Below are 20,707 nucleotides of genomic sequence, written 5' to 3'. Positions count from 1 at the left end.
TAGGGGTAGGGCTTGACTTATACTCCTGCGTTTGAGATATAAATACATAGTAAGTCACTGATTGTATCTGGGTTGATCTGTACTCAAACCACCACCAATTAGCAGAGAATACACAAGGAGGAAACTGAGGCTGTTCTAAATTAGGACAGATTAGCTTCTTGAGATTAGCGGCTGGGAGGACAAAAGGCCGTTTCAGTATTTCCAAAGTGAGAATGTATATTAGAACTGAGTCGTTAAATCTTCTTGACTCACTAACCACTTTAAAAAATAGGCGTTTCTCAAACACTTCGTCTCTTTCTCCAGACAGACCCACTTTCTGTCTCATTTTACGATTTCTAAAAGATAGAAAAGGTACCTTAAATGGTCTGAAAAGCAGATATAGCTCCCGAGGTTTGATGTCCAGAGGGAGACCACTGACAAAGAGAGTCCGGACCTGGAAAATAAATATAAGAAGCGATCAAGGCGGGGGACAGTCATAGAACAGCTCACTTGAAATCCAAAAAAACATGTTTCTTCAGATATTCCACAACTCCTACCTAATTCGTGTTCTTTTTATGACATAGTGACTAATGTTAAGATGCTCTTAACCCAACTCTTAAATAGTTCTGTGTGAATTATCAGAGTGGATCACTTCTAGCCAATGTAAATTTACAAACTGACCTCTCTTTTCCTTTTCATTGCCTGGTTCTAAGACTGTGAGGGGAAGAGAGAGTCCATAATTAAAATGTTAGCTTAAAGGGGAAAAAAAAGTGTCATGGGGACAGTAAATGTGGTTCAAAAACACACACAAAAAAATTTTAATAGTAAATTTTTTTTAATTGCAGGACAATTGCTTTACAATATTGTGTTGGTTTCTGCCAAACATCAACATGAACCAGCCATAGTTATATGTATGTCCCTCACTCTTGAGCCTCTGGAGAAAAAACAGTTTTTTATATTTTTTTATTTTTTAAATTTCTTATCCGCGCCTTATGGCATGTGGGATCTTAAGTTCCCTGACCGGGGAATCAAACCCAGGCTCCCTGCATTGGAAGTATGAAATTTTAACCACTGGACTGCCAGGGAAGTCCCCAAACAATTTTTGTTTACTTCTGCTTGTCCTGTAATTGCGTCCTTCGTCGGCATTAATAGTTATAGCAATTTTAGTAAGTGAAGAAGTATATTAAACTACTGAAATGCATCTACGAATCAACAGTAGCCAAATGAATAGCCCTATGTCTGTTCAGCTCCAGAACAGCAGGGCAGATGTGGCCAACCCATACATACTCGTAAGGCCCAGGGTACAAAGTATGTACTTAATGGGTGCTGAAACACAGAACGCAGGGGACGTTTCCAGCTGGGAGGATCAGAGTATGTTTACTCAGAGTATGCTGGCATTTGCATGCAATCCTTCGAGGATAGGTAGGAATTTACCACATAGATATATAAAGGCTGAGGGGGAGGGGAAAGCACAGGCAGAGAGCAAGCATCAACCAGTTAACGAAGAGGGGGATAGTAGAGTTCTGGGAGAAGGGCCAGCCGAAACTGAACGGGAAATGGGGGCTCAAACCACAGAGACAGCAAGTCATCAGCACAGGAATATGGTCTTAATTCAATTGGCAAGTGGTCCAAACACGGACCACAGCCTTGTCTAGCTCAATGAAACTAAGGCATGCCGTACTGTGGGGCCACCCAAGACAGACGGGTCTTGGTGGAGAGTTCTGACAAAACGTGGTCCACTGGAGAAGGGAATGGCAAACCGCTTCAGCATTCTTGCCTTGAGAACCCCATGAATCGGCAAGTAGTCACCACTGAACTATCATCACCACAATTTGTTTCTACTTAGTGTGTTTTTTAAAACTTTGTTTGAAACTTATTAAGAAATACATATAACATTTATCTTTAGAAAAGTATACTTGATTTACAATGTTGCATTAGTTTCTGCTGTACATCAAAGTGAATCAGTTATACACATATATATATATCCACTGCTTTTTAGATTCTTTTCTCATTAGGCCATTAGAGTATTGAGTAGAGTTTCCTGTGCTATTATTGAGTCTTATTAGTTATCTATTTCATTTTTCATTTTATCACTTCTTATAGTGTTGTGTATATATCAATCCCAATCTCCCTATTTATCCTTCCCACCCCCCTTTCCCTCTTGGTAACCATAAGTTTGTTTTCTATATCTGTCACTGTTTTATAAATAAGTTCATTTGTACCATTTTTTAGATTCTATATAAGTGATATACAATATTTGTCTTTCTCTGACTAAACTCAGTATGAAAAAGGTACATATATACAATGGAATATTACTCAGCCACAAAAAAAAAATTGTCTGTTTTGCATGCCTTTACTCTGTCCCCTACTCCCCTAGCTTTGAGATACGTCACCGCCATCAAATCACATAACTACCATTTCTTTTTCTGTAGTGAGAACATTTAAGATCTACTGCCAGTAACCTTCAAGGACACCTATAATACAGCACCATGCATTAGGTTCTCCAGAACTTATTCAATTTCTAACTGAAGTGTGTAACCTTAGACCAACATCTCCCCATTTTCCTCACCCTCCAGTTCCAGTTACTAACCACTCCAGTCTGTTTTAATGAGTTCAATTTCACTTTCACAGTTTCTATTCCTCTTCTCTACTCAAGCTGATATGACATGACTGAGTTCCTCATTAGAAATCAAGTCGCTGCTGCTGCTAAGTCGCTTCAGTCGTGTCCGACTCTGCCATCGACAGCAGCCCACTAGGCTCCTCTATCCCTGGGATTCTCCAGGCAAGAATACTGGAGTGGGGTGCCATTTCCTTCTCCAACGCATGAATGTGCAAAGTGAAAGTGAGTTACTACCCAAACAAAAAAAAAAACAGTGCTTCACTGTAAACCATGTACAACTATGAAGACTTTTCCTCAGTGAGAAATAGAATATTTCTAGAATCCTAACACTTTCCATTGATTCTGGCTTGAAGAAGCACAAAGCAGCAAGCAGGACCCTTTTGCTGATCCAGCAAAGTATATGGAAAAATGTCCTGTCATTTACATAAAGGTGTATAATAAACATTATGATGAAGTAAATAGCCACGGAATCATGAATGTCTATCATTTATTTATATTTTAAACAGCTTTATTGAAATATAATTGACATATAACTAAACATCTTGTTTACAAGTTTTGACATATGTTTAACCTATGAAACCAATATTGTTTTCATAACAATCAAGATAATGAACACACTCATCATAGCCCTGTGATGTTTCCTTGCTTCATGGCTCTGTAATCTTCCTTCAATCTTTATCCTTAGGCAATCACTCATCTGTCACTATAGACGAGTATGCATGTTCTGAAGTTTTATACAAATGGAGCCATAAAGTATGTGTCCTTTTTTGTCCAACTTCTTTCACTTTAACATAATTATTTTGAGATTCATCCACATTGCTGCACATCTCAAAAGGCTATTTTTGTTTCTGAACAGTATTCTGTGGTATGGATACATCACCGTCCATTTATCCATTCACTTGTTTATAAGACATACAAGTTATCTCTAGTTTCTGGTTTTTACAAATAAAACGACTATGAACATTCAGGTATCACGGTGTACAAGTCTTTGTATGGACCTATGCTTTCTTTTTGGATAATTAGCTAGAAATGGAATAGCTGGATGATATGGTAGGAATATGCTTAAAACATTTTTTTTAATGCTTTTTTTAAAAAAAAAAAAAAAAAAAGGCTTCCTAGTAGCTCAGTTGGTAAAGAATCCACCTGCAATGCAGAAGACTTGGGTTCTATCCCTGGGTTGGGAAGATCTGCTGGAGAAGGGATAGGATACCCACCTCCAGTATTCTTGGGCCTCCCTGTGGCTCAGCTGGTAAAGAATCCACCTGCAATGCAGGAGGCTTGGGTTCTATCCCTGGGTCGGGAAGATCCCCTGGAGAAGGAAAAGGCGACCCACTCCAGTACTCTGGCCTGGAGAATTCCATGGACTGTATAGTCCATGGGGTTGCAAAGAGTTGGACACACTGAGTGACTTTCACTTTCAAACTTTTAAGAAATTACCCTCTTCAATTCCTTGTTTTGTGGCCTAGAGCATGATAAATATTGAATGTAAAACAGATGTATATTCTGTTGCTATTGCGTATAGTGTTTTATAAATTTGTTGTTGTTGGTCAATATACCTTTTGTCTCTCCCTTCTCTCTCAACTTTGCCAGTGATAAACACTTTCCAAAGAAATGGTTTTTTGTTCTTCTTGCCTATGCAGCATGTGGGATCTTACTTCCCTGACTGAGGATCGAACCTGTGCCTTCTGCAGTGGACGCACAGAGTCTTGGCCACTGGACTGCCAGGGGAGTACTCTAAAGAACTTTATCATCGCTGCTAAGACTGAATTACTGCAACTGCCAAAGACACAGTCAAAGGGATCCTGCTACCCTGTGTGGCCTCCCTGAGACCCACACCCCCTCCCCACATTCCAGAAAGTGAACACTATCTGCTCTACTTGGCTGCCCTGGCCAGGACAACCTGGACAGAGGGAATTCCAGACTCCACTCATTCATATTTTGTTGAATGCCCATTATGACTGGCACTATGCCAGGTGCTGACCAAATTATTACAGAGATTGCCATGGAAATAATGATAAGCAGATGCTGTGTTTTAAACACTGGAGCACCATTTGTCCAGCTGGGAAGCTTAGCCAAGTGACAAATATCAATTAGGACCTGGGAGTTAACTCAGGAAATGAGCTACCATTTATAGCACTATTCTACAGAAAGAGGCTTTAGAAAGCTGTAAGTCAAACAATTTATCCAAAAAAAAAAAACAAACAAAAAAAACAACCCACTGGAAATCTGGGAGTTATCAACAAAATACTACTTGATATAAATTAAGGTTTATCTACACCCATTGAATATATTATTATGCAACCAATAAAAATCATGTTCAGGGAAAAAGTACATTCAGTTTTATTCTACAAAGCAAAAAGCCAACACATGTATGTATACTAAAGGGGGTAAAAATACCTTAGAGGATATATATGCTTAATAAGCAATTTGGGGGGGGGGGGCGGTTGCACTGTGTGGCAAGTGGGATCTTAGTTCTGGGACCAGGGGTCAAACTTGTGCCCTCTGCAATGGAAGCACAGAGTCTTAACCTCTGGACCACGGGGGAAGTCCTAATAACTGATTTTACTGTTTTTTATGAGCTTATTTGTATTTTCCATCTTTCTATAATAAGCATGTTTTATAGTTTATTGTTAGGTTGACAATAGCCTAGATTGCTTTTTATTACTTTGCTCTCTATTTAGAAAACCATACATAATGTCAATATTTGTATCAATAAAACTTGCGAAGTTCATAGAGAAAACTTTATCTAAGTATTTCCGAATTAGAAGATTAACTTAGTATTTCAACAGCAAAGGGTTATACATGAAAAAAAAAAAAGTGACCTCTTATTAGGCTGAAGTTTGTCACTCACTCAAGCCGCTTGCTTTTCATTGCTGTTCATCAAATTAGAGGCAACTAAGTTATCTGGCATTTTATTTACACATGGACATAAATTACATTTCCTAGAAGTCAGTGAAGCCCATTATTTTCTCAGAAACCTGCCAAGATATCACTCACTGAAGAGCTGATCCCTCCTCTGATGGGACAGATAGACTGAGTATTAGAAATAGATCTTAAATACCTAGGTTATGGAATTATGACGACAATTAAAGGTCTTTTAAATCCGAATTTTGGAATTGATGTGCTCTGAATCCTTTCTAGACCTCCCTAGACTAGGAAACTTCATTAAGTTAAAAAAAAAAAAACAAAAAACTTAAGATAATGAGTCAGGGTGATGAGGAACTCTTCCTAAGTATCTACTTCATACTTATCTACGGTGACTGGAACCTTGAATCATGGTGATGTTTTAAACATTTTAGGGACTTCCCTGGTGGTCCAGTTCCCTGCTCCCCGTGCAGGGGCCCAGGTTCAATCCCTGGTCAGGGAGCTAGATCCCACCTGCCACAACTAAGACCCAGTGCAGCCAAATAAATGAATAAAAGTAAATATTTAAAAAAATAAAAAAGATTACAGTTTCTCTACTTTTCTTACCACCGCTCATTTTTATCTAGGTCATTAAACAGCAAAGCATTTTTAGGTTTTGCCTTTGCTGGGTGTCTATGTATATCACTAAGGTTAGATATGATACTTGCTTGCAGGGAGCTTAACTGTCACTGCAACAAGAGAAAGCTTAGCTCATTCAGAGTAACCAATTAGAACCCAAACAGTGAGCTATAAGTTTAAAAGACATTTAAATCCACGATCAAATACTCAATAAAGTGCCCCCAAACAACAAATGAATGACGCCATGTGAACTTTGTGGCAGGTCAGTCATTTTCCAGGTCGGCCCCTTAATTTAACAGCATTGTCTATGGACACAGATGTGCCTGGCACTCTGCCTTTGGCACTGCAGATGTTTACTTATCAGACACACGGGGAAACACATTTCTTCGTCAAGGACACAACATGCCTCATAGAAGTTCGAGACGTGAAGCTGCTGACAGCTCTATCCCAAAGGGACGCTAATGGATTCTGCGGATGTACCTCCAACTTCACTTCTCCCCCAACAGGACTGAAAGAACAAACGCCAGGAGAAATCATCCTGTCAGTAACAGCCAGGGCCTTCTTGACTCAGCCATGACCAACCATTCCTGTGGAGCCCACAGTTAGATTCCGGATGAAACTCGCTGTGTGTTCTGAAATGGCACTGCCAGCTCCCATGGGGAAACAGAAGCCACATTTCAGTGACTGACTTCCAATTTAATAAACTCGAATTCAAGAAGCACAGTCATTGTGCGAGTCCTTCCTTTAATAAAGAACACACATTATCTTATAAGATAATTACCTACAGGTAATCTAGACACTGGGCTTCCCAGGTGGCTCAGTGCTAAAGAACCCACCTGCCAATGCAGGAGACTGAGTTTGATCCCTGAGTCGGGAAGAGCCCCTGGAGAAGGAAATAGCAACCCACTCCAGCATTTTTGCTTGAGAAACCCCAAGGACAGAGGAGCCCGGCAGGTTACAGTCCATGGTGTTGCAAAGAGACAATGACATAGCAACTAAACAATAACAAAATCTAGACATTAAAATAAACACCAATAGACAAATGCTTATTAATTTCAATACAGAGTAGAGAATAGTCACGCACACTTTTCAGCAGTCACATCCAATAAACAGTGTCCAAAGACTACGGCATTTTCTGTGTAAGTTTTAATTGTTTATAAAAAAGATTTTCGTCATCATCTCCAGCTGCTCTGAGCTGACCTCTCGAGGTTCCTTAGATTCACAGGATTGGGAAAGGCCACATTTCATTTTCTGATGACTCACAAATAACTGTGTATAATCTCTCATCTGAAACATTCTAAAACCCACAGGAGTGCTTCAATGATCATCTATCATCTGCAAACTTTCTCTCCACCTATCCAAGTTCTCACACAAACAGACTCCAAAAGCAGCTTTCAAATGTGCTGGATGTTTAAATCATTCTTTTGGAATAACTCATTTTTGAGACATGCCAAGTGGATTCACAGGTAAGATCCTGCAGTGGGCATTTTAGAGTCTGAAAGTGCTGTTTTGGGGTAGTGTGTAACAACAGTCCATGGGTACACGATATAAAAATTTCCCTTGATTTTAGAAATCGACAGGATAACATTGTGTATTCAGGGGAAACAGTAAGTGTTTGCTTGTCAACACTTCTAGTGATGACACAGCAAACAAAATGAGGTGAGGATGTTTCCCAGACGTTATAGTAGTTAAAACATCAAATGATAAATACTCATCTGACAAAAACACAGAAGAGGTAACAGCATAAGAGATCAAAATTAGATGACAGAGGAATGAGAAAAAAAACAAGGTCAAAAAATGAAAAAGAAACAGACAAATCAAAACAGACCTAAAAAGTCATAAAACGCAAAACATTCAGGACTATGAACCTATTTAACAAGGATAGGGTATCAATATATGGAAAATAGTAAAGGAAAAAAATCACATTTCTTACAACGGATGACTGAAACATCCTTAAGTTTGTGTAAATAAGTTCAATTTCAACAAAAGTAAGTAATTCACAAAAAGTTTGAGAAAATTCTCAAATTCTTACACATTTAAACTGTGAGTAGATATCTTTATCTACTGATAGAGAACAAAGTTTCTGATTATTAAGTTTAATAAAAGCACCAGAAATTGCTCATAATCCCAGTAATTCTTTTAGTGTTTTTATAGATTAGTACATGCTCGTTTTTTGTTGTTTTTTTTTTAAGTTTTTAAAGACTGTATACCACATTGAAAGTGAAAGTTAGTTGCTCAGTTTTGTCTGACTCTCTGCGATCCCATGGACTGTAGCCTGCCAGGCTCCTCTGTCCATGGAATTCTCCAGGCACGAGTACAGGAGTGGGTTGCCACTTCTTTCTCCAGGGGATCTTCCCAACCCAGGGATTAAACCTGGGTCTCCTGCATTGCAGGCAGATTCTTCACTGAGTGGAGAGAGAAGATGAATGAAGAGAACTTTCATTTTTATATTTATATAATCTGGTATTTAAATATTTTATAAGCATAAATTATTTTTTTAAATGAACAAACAAGCTCAAATGGATTAATATATATATATATATAGACCTTGAGTCCGGCCCATCCACTTTTGTCATTAGAAATTCTTATCTTCTGCTTGCCCTTGCTCTATAGGTACAAACTTGATCTAGTAGAAATATACATTCATATTAACTAACTTCACTTTTCAAAATCTGACAACGAGTGAGTGCTTCTTCGTACTTAGTCTAAAACTACAATCTTACCCAAAAAGGGACACTGATGGCTCAAGGTCCTCAGAGCAGGAGGGTCTACCCTAACTACAGTCAAAGGAGTGTTCTTGCTTTGTGATCAACTTACTTCTCACTCGAACGAGAAAAGAGGGATCACTCACTTTCCAACATCTAAGGAAGTGCCTTATCTCTTCCGAGATGATGAAATAAACATAGTTTCAGGGACAGAGACATTGAAAAGAGCTCCACTCATGAGTAGCAGTATAAATTCCACAGAGCTGGGTTGCTTATACACATGAGGTTGGGACAGGGGAGTGTGTGTCCCAGAGCCTTCTCAGTTTTACATACTGGTTAAATTATTTTATTCTTTCTAAATAAAGTGTAAATGAATTGAGTTCTCTGCTTATTCTATAAGCACAAGCTTAAAAACCAAATTGCAAGACTGAATCACACTGAGGACTGCACATCCTCTCAGTTCCAAAGAAGGCTTGGCTGGCCTGCAAAGATTTCCCATTTGCATCTTGCCACCACAAAAATGGATGACCACAATCACTAAACGGTCTGCCAGGCATTTAGTTCTGGTTGCAGCTCAGTAGAAACTGACCAGCCTTTGGTCAAGCTCCAGTTTCTTCTTCGCATTGGCTTCAAGACGGAACAGGTGGTCAAGCTCCTTGTTCCTGACAATGGCCACCTACTGAACCTAAAGACTTGCTCCTTTTCTGGCCCTGGGAAAGTATGCGTTGGTTCATGAGGCCGCGTTGCTACAGACACCAAGGACTGACTAACCATAAGATAAATGCTGTTGTTACGGACTCCCACATTTGTTTTAGTTTTCAATGAAGGATTGTTCTATCCTTTCCAAAGAAAAAAGCCACATCATTACCCATGATGCGCACCTCCCTAGTTTTGAGGGATCCACTTGTATTTGCCCCAAGAGCTATTCAATAAGATGGTTGGATGGCATCACCAACCTGATGGGCATGAGTTTGAGCAAGCTCTGGAGTTGGTGATAGACAGGGAGGCCTGGCGTGCTGCAGTGCATTGGGTCACAGAGTTGGACATGACTGAGCGACTGAACTGATCTGTATAACCAAATTTATACCTTTGTTTGGGGTCCATGCAAACCAGGGTCATTTTGCCAAGGTGATAGAAAGTTTTCATTAAGTATCAGGGACGGAAAAGGAAATGGCAACCCACTCCAGTATTCTTGCCTGGAGAATTCCATGGACAGAGGAGCTTGGTGGGCTACAGTCCATGGGGTCGCAAAGAGTCAGAGACGACTAAGCAACTAAACCACCAAGTGTCAGGGAAAGGAGGAAGACTCAGGGAAACACATCGAAGAGAAATGCCCCGTTTCAAAAACTTGTATGTACAGGGCTCAGAACAAGGACAGGGCGTTAGGGTTCCAAGTTAGCACGACGTATACCATGCTTCTACTTTTGTTCTGGAAGAACTTTTCCCAATCCAACCCAATGTCACTGTATAATTAGATGATCTCAATCTCTAACCTTGATAGGACTTAATATCAAAGTCTTATCTAGACCCTCTCTCGCATCTGTTGTTTTTAATGTGGACCATTTTTTAAAAGTCTGTATTGAATCTGCTACAATATTGCTTGTTTTCTGTTTTGGTTTTCTGGCCACAAGGCACATGGGAATCTTAGATTCCCAACAGGGATCAAACTGGCACCCCCAGCATTAAGGCAAAGTCTTAACCACTGGACCAACGGGGAAGTCCTGTATTTTTAAACGGATAAGACAGATCAAGACTTTCAAGGGTTTGAAACTGCGCAAGCATATAGGTAGATGTGTCTGGACATGTAAGCACTTTGCCTCATTACTAAGAAATTCACTGAGTGCTGTCACACAAAGAGAGGTGGGTACCAGAGGCAAATCAGGAATTTAGGATCTGGATTAGCCTAGATAGGAAACTAGATATCTGTGTGTGTGCATGTGAGAACTTAACCTCATTATTAAGAAATTCACCAAGTGCTGTCAAATACAATATATGGTTGTCAAGTCCTTAGAGGTCAACAGGAAGTTCCTTATAAAGGCAGGAAGCTTTACCCTTTAAACACCCCACCCTGGCTTCTCTAAATTCCTTTAGTTAACTTCTGATGGTTTATCCTGTTTTAATACTGGTTAGCCCATGGAATTCCACTCTTCGTTCAATTACACTGCACTGTTTATGTCATTAAAACAGGAAGATTTTTAAATGGATACATTAATATAGTATGCTATAAACAGAAGTGTGCATTAATAATACTCTAAAATGTAGTGGTGTGTGTGTGTATGCTCAGTCATGTCTGACTCTGTGACCCCACGAACTGTAGCCCGCCAGGCCCTTCTTTCCATGGGATTTCCCAGGCAAGTATACTGGACTGGGTTGCCATTTCCTTCTCCAGGGGATCTGCCCAAACCAGGGATCAAACCCACACTCTTGTCTCCTGCGTGGCATGCAGATTCTTTACCCCTGAGCCATCAGGGAAGCTCAAAGTGCATTTACACTTAAGGTTTTTTTCAATCCTATAGAGTACCCCAAAATTGTATGTCAAAAAGGTCCCTTGGGCCACCGCTAATAATAGACTTTTCCATAGCCTAACGAAATGAAATATAAACAGAAAATATGAAGATATATAATCAAAATTCTAAAACCTCTCTCTTTTAGCATAGTTTTGGTGATTATGATTGTTATTTTACAAAGCAGTTCTGTTTAAATTAAAAAAAAAAAAATCATTTTACCTCTCCCACACTACACAGGAAAACTACCCCAGAGAGCACTGAGTTCTTTATGGTCACTTAAAAGTAACCAGAAATAATTCACAGGAGCAGATTATGGTACTAGAACTATCCAGGGTCTAATGCATTTATTGCTTTTGATATCAGTAACAGACAAACTCCATCTGAGGAACCTGATCCCATTGTCAACTTCAGCTCACAATGCGCCATTGTTGTTCAGCTGCTCAGTCGTGTCCGACTCTTTGCGGACCCCATGGACTGCAGCCTGCCAGGCTTCCCTGTCCTTCACCTTCTCCCAGAATTTGCTCAAGCTCACATCTGTTGAGTCGGTGATGCCATTTTGCAATTTTGTGATTTTCACACTTTCTGTAGTTGTTAGAACCACAATGCACCATAGTTCCAACAGCTACAGAAAGTGTCAAGATTGCAGAAATAAAAAGCTGAAAGCTGGGGAGAAAAGGTTTGCTTCCCAATGTTTAGTCATGGGAAACTACCCAATATACACCTTTAAATTCTTTGCTGCCAGGTCAGTATGCCTTCAAAATTAAAGTTCTTCCTTACATGACAGTGGTGAGCATCCCAGTAGGTAGCAATAGATGCTAGTATTCTACAGAATGAACTAAATGAGTATTAAATCACAGTACCAGGAGGGAGGCATTATGGAGCAAAACAAGCCATAAATATCCAGATATGGATGATTATGAAGAAGTAAAGTCAATATAACTTTTCAACATGCACTCAACGGGTTAAGGTCTCCAAGCAGTAAAGTTTCACTTTCACTTCCAAAGGTTAAGGTCTCTGGGCAGTAAAGCACACACAGTAAAAACAACACACAAATAGAAGCAAAAAAAAAAAAAGATTCATGAGAAGCCAGGCTGCTATCATTTATGCCCCACTTCTCCACCTAGCTGCACACCCCGGACCAGTCACTTCACTTCTCCAGTCACAAGTTTCCTCACCTGGAAAACTGAGACAATTCTAGTAATCTCACATGTGGCAATTTAAAATTACGTCCAATCTCTGATACCCCTCCATTTGTAACGCAGAACTTAATTCCTCTGCCCGTCAGTGCAGGCTTCACTTCGCGACTCACCCCTAATGAAGAGAATGCGGCCGAAGTCACTTCTAACAACCGGGTCCAAAGAGGCACTGTGGCTTCCCCAGGAGAGGACTCCCGAATCATTCACTCAGTGAAGCCGGGCACCATGATGGTATGTAAGGGGCTCTGTGTGGAGCACATGGTGATGGACCAAAAGCCATACCAGCAAATCATCTTAGCAGCAGACTTTCCAGCTCTACCCAAGTATTCAGATGACTGCAGCCCTAGGGAAAACTGTCTTGAGGTTTCTCAGTTTTATCTTTCAAAGAACCAGTTTTTAGTTTCATTGTCTGTTCTACCGTTTTCCTCATCTCCACTTCATTTATTTCTGCTCTGACCTTTATGACTTCTTGCCTTCTACTGACTTTGGGTTCTATTTGTTCTTCTTTCTTAGTTGCTTTAGGTATAAGGTCAGTTGGGAGAGGGCTCAAGCCAATAAAATTAGAAATGAAAACAGAGAAGTTACAACAGACACCACAGAAATACAAAGGATAAGAGGCTACTGCAAGCAACTATATGCCAATAAAATGGACAACCTAAAAGAAATAAGGCAAATTCTTAAAAAGGTACAATCGCCCAAGACTGAAACAGAAAGGAACAGAAAATACGAACAGACCAATCGACTTGAAAACTTCCAGAAAACTAAACTCTGGGACCAAAAGGCTTCAAAGATGAATTCTATCAAACATTTAGAGAAGTTAACACCCTTATGGCAGAAAGTGAAGAGGAACTAAAAAGCCTCTTGATGAAAGTGAAAGAGGAGAGTGAAAAAGTTGGCTTAAAGCTCAACATTCAGAAAATGAAGATCATGGCATCTGGTCCCATCACTTCATGGGAAATAGATGGGAAACAGTGGAAACAGTGTCAGACTTAGATGGTGACTGCAGCCATGAAATTAAAAGACACTTACTCCTTGGAAGAAAAGTTATGACCAACCTAGATAGCATATTCAAAAGCAGAGACATTACTTTGCCGACTAAGGTCCATCTAGTCAAGGCTGTGGTTTTCCCAGTAGTCATGTATGGATGTGAGAGTTGGACTGGGAAGAAGGCTGAGCACTGAAGAATTGATGCTTTTGAACTGTGGTGTTGGAGAAGACTCTTGAGAGTCCCTTGGACTGCAAGGAGATCCAACCAGTCCATTCTGAAGATCAGCCCTGGGATTTCTCTGGAAGGAATGATGCTAAAGCTGAAACTCCAATACTTTGGCCACCTCATGTGAAGAGTTGACTCATTGGAAAAGACTCTGATGCTGGGAGGGATTGGGGACAGGAGGAGAAGGGGACGACAGAGGATGAGATGGCTGGATGGCATCACTGACTCGATGGATGTGAGTCTGAGTGAACTTCGGGAGTTGGTGATGGACAGGGAGGCCTGGCGTGCTGCGATTCATGGGGTCGCAAAGAGTCGGACACGACTGGGCGACTGAACTGAACCAACACCTTTCCTTCTGGAACTCTTCCAAAAACTGCAGAGGAGGGAATACTCTCAAATTCATTCTATGAGGCCACCATCACTCTGATATAAAACCAGACAAAGACACCACACAAAAAAAGAAAATTACAGGCCAGTATCACCAATGAGCACAGATGCAAAACCCCTCAACAATACATTAAAAGAATCATACACCACAGTCAAGTGTGATTTATCCCTGGGAGGAAGAAAGGAAAGTATTTTACAATATTTCTGACAAGGGATTAATTTCTGAATTTACAAACAGCTCAAAATCCAAAAAACAACCCAATCAAAAGATGGGCAGAAGGCTCAAACAGACAATTCTCCAAAGAAGACATATAAGATGGCTGGGGGGCATTTGAAAAGATGCTCAATACTGTTAAGAATTAAAGTAACACAAGTCAGAACTATGAGATGTCACCTCACACCAGTCAGAATGGCCATCAAAAAGTCAACAAACAATAAATGGAGAGGATGTGGAGAAAAGGGAACCCTCCCCTACACTGCAGATGAGAATGTAAATTGGTACAACCACTATGAAGAAAAGTATGGAGGCTCCTTAAAAAACTAAAAATAGAACTACCACATGATCCAGTAATCCCACTTCTGGGTACATATCAGGAGAAAACCATGGTGTGAAAGGATATAAGCACCCCAGCGTTCATTGCAGCACTGTTTACAACAGCCCAGACACCATCGACAGATGAATGGGTAAAGAAGATGTGGTGTGTATATATATATACAGTGGGATATTACTCATTAAAAAGAATGAAATAAGGCCATCTGCAGCAACATGGATGGACCTGGAGATCATCATACTAAACGAAGTCAGAGAAAGACAGACATCACATGGTATCACGTACACGCAGAATCTTTCTTAAAAATTGATACAAACGAACTTATTTACGAAACAGAAGCACTTACAGACTTAGGGAATGAATTTACATTTACCGAAGGGAAGCGGAATGGGAGGAATAGTTGGGGTGTTTGGGATGGACATGTACACACTATCAATAGATAATCAACAAGGGCCTAGTATACAGCACTGGGCCAAAAAAATAAAAAGTTAATCCATCCTCATGAGAGATCCTGAACTAGATACACCTAGCTAAGCCATGCCTAGGTTTCTGACCCTTAAAAAATGAAATAATAAATGGGATAAAACTGCATACAACAGAACACATGTGAAATGGGGAAATCGAAACAAAATGAGTGGATTGTACCAACCTCAACTTCTTGGTTGTGATATTGTGCTATAATTTTACAGTATGTTATCTTTAGAGAAAACTAAGCAAAGGGCACAGGCTTCCCAGGTGGCGTTAGTAGTAAAGAACGCACCTGCCAATGTAGGAGACCTAAGAACCACAGGTTTGATCCTTAGCTTGGGAAGATCCCCTGGAGAAGGAAATGGCAACCCACTCCAGTATTCTTGCCTGGAGAATCCCATGGACAGAGGAGCCTGGAGAGCCACTGCAAAGAGGTCGACTCAACTGAAGCGACTTAGCACACACACAGGCACGCAGGCAGGCAAAGGGTACCCAGGATCTTTCTACATGTACTTCTTAGACCTGTATGTAAATTATTTCAAAGTCAGTTGAGTTAAACAAATTGAACTGCATCTTTTTTAAGACTTTGACATAAGTAATTATATAAACATTAACCAAGAGATTTACATCAGTCGGTAAAACTAAGCAGTGAAGCTAGGTGGTAGTTACAAATTTACACACATTTCTATTTTAAAGCACTATCACAAGAAGACTGATCTGTTTCCTATTACGTTTTTAATTGATAAGATTCAGTATTGTAAAAGACATTAGAATGAAATGTGACCTTTTTTTTAAAGTGTATTTTACTTAATTTTAACTTTCCTGATTTGTTCAATCACTACCTTTTATTGTATTATATATCTTAGTTATATTCTATTCTAGTATCCATATCTCATGTAACATTCATTGCATATGATATGGAAAATAAAAATAACAAGTATAAATTTAAAATATTTTAAACTACTACCAGGGGGAAAACTTGGAGGGTCAAGCCCAGTGATTTCAGAAGAGCAGAGAAACACATATGCACAGGCTTGTTGCCTGTGCCCTGGTGGTCCAGTGGTTAAGACTCCGCACTTCCAATGCAGGAGACGTGAGTTCAATCCCTGGTTGGCAAACTAAGATCCCACAAGCTGTGCCACGTGGCCAAGAAAAGTCATAAGGGAAAAAGAAAAATATATGCATAGGCTATATTTTATATTAACAGGGCTTTGGTGAAGTCACCAAGAACCATCCACTTTTCCATACCTGTTTCTACATAAGAATTTCAGCCCATATTGGTATGTACATGAAATACCTCACAACTAAAATAAGAATCTTTAAAAACACAATCTTATTTTAACTGGAGGCTAATTACAATATTGTGCTGGTTTTTGCCATACATTCACATGAAATCAGCCATGGTGTACATGTGTCCCCTGGTCCTGAACCCCCCCTCCTTCCCCATCCCATCCCTCTGGGTTGTCCCAGGGCACCAACTTTGAGTGTCCTGTTTTATGCATCAAACTTGAATTGGTCATCTATTTCACATATGTTAATATACATGTTTCAATGCTATTCTCTCAAATCAGCCCACCCTTGCCTTCTCCCACAGAGTCCAAAAGACCTTTCTATAAATCTGTGTCTCTTTTGCTGTCTTGCATATAGGGTTGTCGTTACCATCTTTCTAAATTCCATATATATGTGTTAGTATACCGTATTGGTGTTTTTCTTTCTGGCTTACTTCTCTCTGTATAATAGGCTCCAGTTTCATCCACCTCATGAGAACTGATTCAAATGCATTCTTTTTAATAGCTGAGTAATATTCCATTATGTATATACACCACAACTTTCTTATCTGTTTGTCTGCCCATGAACATCTAGGTTGCTTCCATGTCCTAGCTATTTAAACAGTGCTGTGATGAACATTGGGGTACATGTGTCTCTTTCAATTCTGGTTTCCTCAGTGTGTATGCCCAGCAGTGGGACTGCTGGGTTGTATGCCAGTTCTATTTCCAGTATTTTAAGGAATCTCTACACTATTTTCCAGAGTGACTGTACTAATTTGCTATCCCACCAACAGTGTAAGAAGGTTCCCATTTCTCCACACCCTCTCCAGCACCTACTGTCTGTAGACTTTTTAATAGCCATTCTGACTGGTAGGAAATGGTACCTCATAGTGGTTTTGATTTGCATTTCTCTGATAATGAGTGATGTTGAGCATCTTATCATGTGTTTGTTAGCCACCTGTATGTCTTCTTTGGAGAAATGTGTTTAGTTCTTTGGCCCATTTTTTGATTGGGTCGTTTAAAAAACACAATATATTTTATGTCAGCTGCTTTCTCTAATTTATAAACTGGTTAGTTTACTGCAAAGCCCAGTGCTAATAATCCATTTTTCCAGTAAGAGAGCAAACTTCAATGTTTAAGTTTGGATCACCTCCTAGTTTTTCCAGTGGTCAGTCAGTTCAGTCGCTCAGTCATGTCCAATTCTCTGCAACCCCATGAACCACAGCACACCAGGCCTCCCTGTCCATCACCAACTCCAGGAGTCCACCCAAACCCTGTCCATTCAGTTGGTGATGCCATCCAACCATCTCACCCTCTGTCATCCCCTTCTCCTCCTGCCCCCAATATTTCCCAGAATCAGGGTCTTTTCCAATGAGTCAGCTCTTCACATCAGGTGGCTAAAGTATTGGAGTTTCAGTTTCAACATCAGTCCTTTCAATGTACAACCAGGACTGATTGGTTGGACTGGTTGGATCTCCTTGCAGTCCAAAGAACTCTCTCAAGAGTCTTCTCCAACACCACAGTTCAAAAGCATCAATTCTTCTGTGCTCAGCCTTCTTTATAGTCCAACTCTCACATCCATACATGACCACTGGAAAAACCATAGCCTTGACTAGACGGACCTTTGTTGGCAAAGTAATGTCTCTGCTTTTTAATATGCTGTCTAGGTTGGTCATAACTTTTCTTCCAAGGAGTAAGCGTCTTTTAATTGCATGGCTGCAATCACCATCTGCAGTGATTTTGGAGCCCAGAAGAATAAAGCCAGCCACTGTTTCCCCATCCATTTGCCATGAAGTGATAGAAACTGCCAATTCCAAATACAGTCAATGTATTTACAAGATGATTTATAATCTCCCAGACCACTATATGTGAACCACCTCTCTAGTGAGATATATTTGTTTGGTTTGATAACCACTTATAATCATACCTACTTTCCATTTGTGTGGTCATTTCGATCAAATCAATATTAAGTTCATACATGACTTACGTGTATGCATAATTATGTAAAGGAATGCATGTCTCAGAAGACTCGGCATGAGTAACAAGCAGGACAATACACGTTGGTTGGAAGTACTGAAAGATTTAACAAATGTCAGAAAAGAAATGATGAGGTCTGAGGTTGAGAAATAGCCTAGATTAATAAAACCATAATATATGCTTTCCAAATGGATCTAAAACATTTTAGAGTTTCTTAGGTATTTAAGTTGGGTTCCCATAGCACTGTAACTTTTCAATTTCTAGAATGAAAGGAAAAGACCACTAAGTTGAGCCTAGTAGTTTAAGTCACGTATCTGCTTCAAAACTAGCTGTTGAGGTCTTGGGCATGACCGCTCTGAGCCTCAATTTCCCTACTTATAAAAGGAAGGTGTGGAATAGTTTACCTCTAGGTCCTATCCCAATTCCAAAGGTACAGTGAAAGGAAAGGGAAGGATTTGGGTAAGAGCATACTGGGGTCAAAGGACATCAAGTCAAGAAAACCTAGGGATTTCCCTGGTGGTCCTGTGGCTAAGACTCCACACTCCAAAGCAGGGGACTGAGCTTCGAACCCTGGCAATCAGATCCCACATGCTGCAACTAAAAAGATGCTATGTGACATAACTAAAGATCCTGCCTGCTGCAACCAAGGCCCGGCATAGCCAAATAAATTGAAAAAATAAAAGACGACGACGACCATCACTTAGTTCTTGCCACTGAGGACTTCTCAATCAAACCAATGGAGCACACATTTCATTGTTTTTATAAGGACTTTTTAAAAATTGTTTTCTATTTACAGTGATAAAGGAGAATGTCATCTTAAGCCACAAATTTAAAGAATTCACAGACTGGTTATTGCCAAACAAGGTAAATGGGCCCCAGAGTTCCTGATAGGTAAAATTATTTGATGAACTGATAGCAAAACAGTCATGATGGAAGCTATATGCATTGGTTTTTTCTCTTGTGAGAAAGAGTGACTCCACAGAGCACAGTGTTTAAGGATGCAAACTCTGGAGGCAGACTGCCTGAATTTCAATCCCAGCTTCCACTGCTATTGGCTAAACTATCTCGAACAACCTAGTAACTAATTAGAACCTCCGTTTCCTCACTGGTAAATGGGAAATAGAATAAAACCTGCTTTATATGATTGCTAAGAAGATCAAACAAGTGAATATTTGTAAAGTACATAGAAAAGCACCTACCACATAGAAAGCATTATGTAAGTTTTTGTTAAATAAGTAAAATAAATATAACCTCTCAACTGCTATCAGGGAATATTTTTTGCTGGCAGGGCAAAAAGAATATTTAAAAATTAAATTATTCCAGTGCAGAACTTAGGACTTCATTTAGTCAGCAGAAGATACTTTGGGGGCTTGCCTGGTCACTGAGTGGTAAAGAATCTGCCTGCACATGGAGGATAGGAGAGTACAATCCCTGGTCCAGGAGGATCCCACATGCCGTGGAGGGGCTAGGACCATGCAACACAAATACTGAGCTTGCGTTTTCGAACCTGGGAACCGCAACTATGGAAACCCGCATGCATGGCCTAGAACCTGTGCTCCACAACAAGAGGGAAGCCACTGGGATGAGAAGCACGGGCTCTGCATCTAGAGAGCAGCCCCTGCTCACCGCCACCAGAGAAAAACCCTCACAGCAACAAAGATCCAGCACAGCCAAAATAAATTAAAACAAAAAAAACTTTGAAAATTACCCAAAATAGTTTTTCAACAATAGCTATTAAGGAAAAAAGAAAAAAAACACTGAACAAACTGCACACACTACTTAAGACACAAATTTATTGGTGTTTAGTTACTAAGTCATGTCAAACTCTTTGTGACCCCATGGACTGTAGCCCGCCAGGCTCCTCTGTCTGTGGGATTCTCCAGGCAAGAATACTGGAGTGGGTTGCCATTTCCCTCTCCAGGGGATCTTCCTGACCCAGGGATCGAACCCTTGTCTCCTGCATTGGCAGCCAAACTGAGCCACCAGGGAAGCCCCAAATATTCCATTATTAACAGTGAATCTCCAGAGTGAAAGACTGCTGTTCACACTACCTCCACTCCCTTCCAGGAACTTCTTGGAATTCTACTTCAAGGTTTAACATGTGAATGAAAATACGCATTTCTAAAAAAGCATATTTGTAAAGAATACAAAATGGTACACTTTCCAGAAACCAACTCTATGTTATCCATTTTGTGACTTTCAAACAGCTCAGGTGGTTCCAAAACTGTTCATCTCCAATTGAGGAAGAATTCTCAAATTGTCAAAACCTGGGGGCATGTGAAGGCTCTTTCATAGTGGACATGACCCGGCCTGTCAGCAATCTCCCTGGAACCCGGTATGCCAGCCCAGGACA

The 20,707-nt window shown here is 40.2% G+C and overlaps 1 protein-coding gene across 12 annotated transcripts in view; it reads right to left on the bottom strand.

The window, feature by feature from the left end:
* RBPMS (RNA binding protein, mRNA processing factor) overlaps nucleotides 1-20,707 on the bottom strand; it is a 204,679-nt gene that overhangs the window by 123,407 nt on the left and 60,565 nt on the right. For all 12 annotated transcript variants that reach the window (XR_006058139.2, XR_009598671.1, XR_006058140.2 and 9 more), the window contains exon 2: nucleotides 356-433. Coding sequence is in view for 6 of the 12 variants with exons in the window: in XM_060407185.1 (XP_060263168.1) it covers nucleotides 356-433 (78 nt within the window). In the remaining 6 variants the exon portion in view is untranslated. The remainder of the gene's footprint in view (nucleotides 1-355; nucleotides 434-20,707) is intronic.

This window comes from Ovis aries, chromosome 26 (genome assembly GCF_016772045.2).
Source record: "Ovis aries strain OAR_USU_Benz2616 breed Rambouillet chromosome 26, ARS-UI_Ramb_v3.0, whole genome shotgun sequence".
Classification (NCBI taxonomy): Eukaryota; Metazoa; Chordata; class Mammalia; order Artiodactyla; family Bovidae; genus Ovis; species Ovis aries.
Note: the sequence above shows the minus strand (reverse complement) of the source record. Positions and strands in the feature narration are given on the sequence as shown.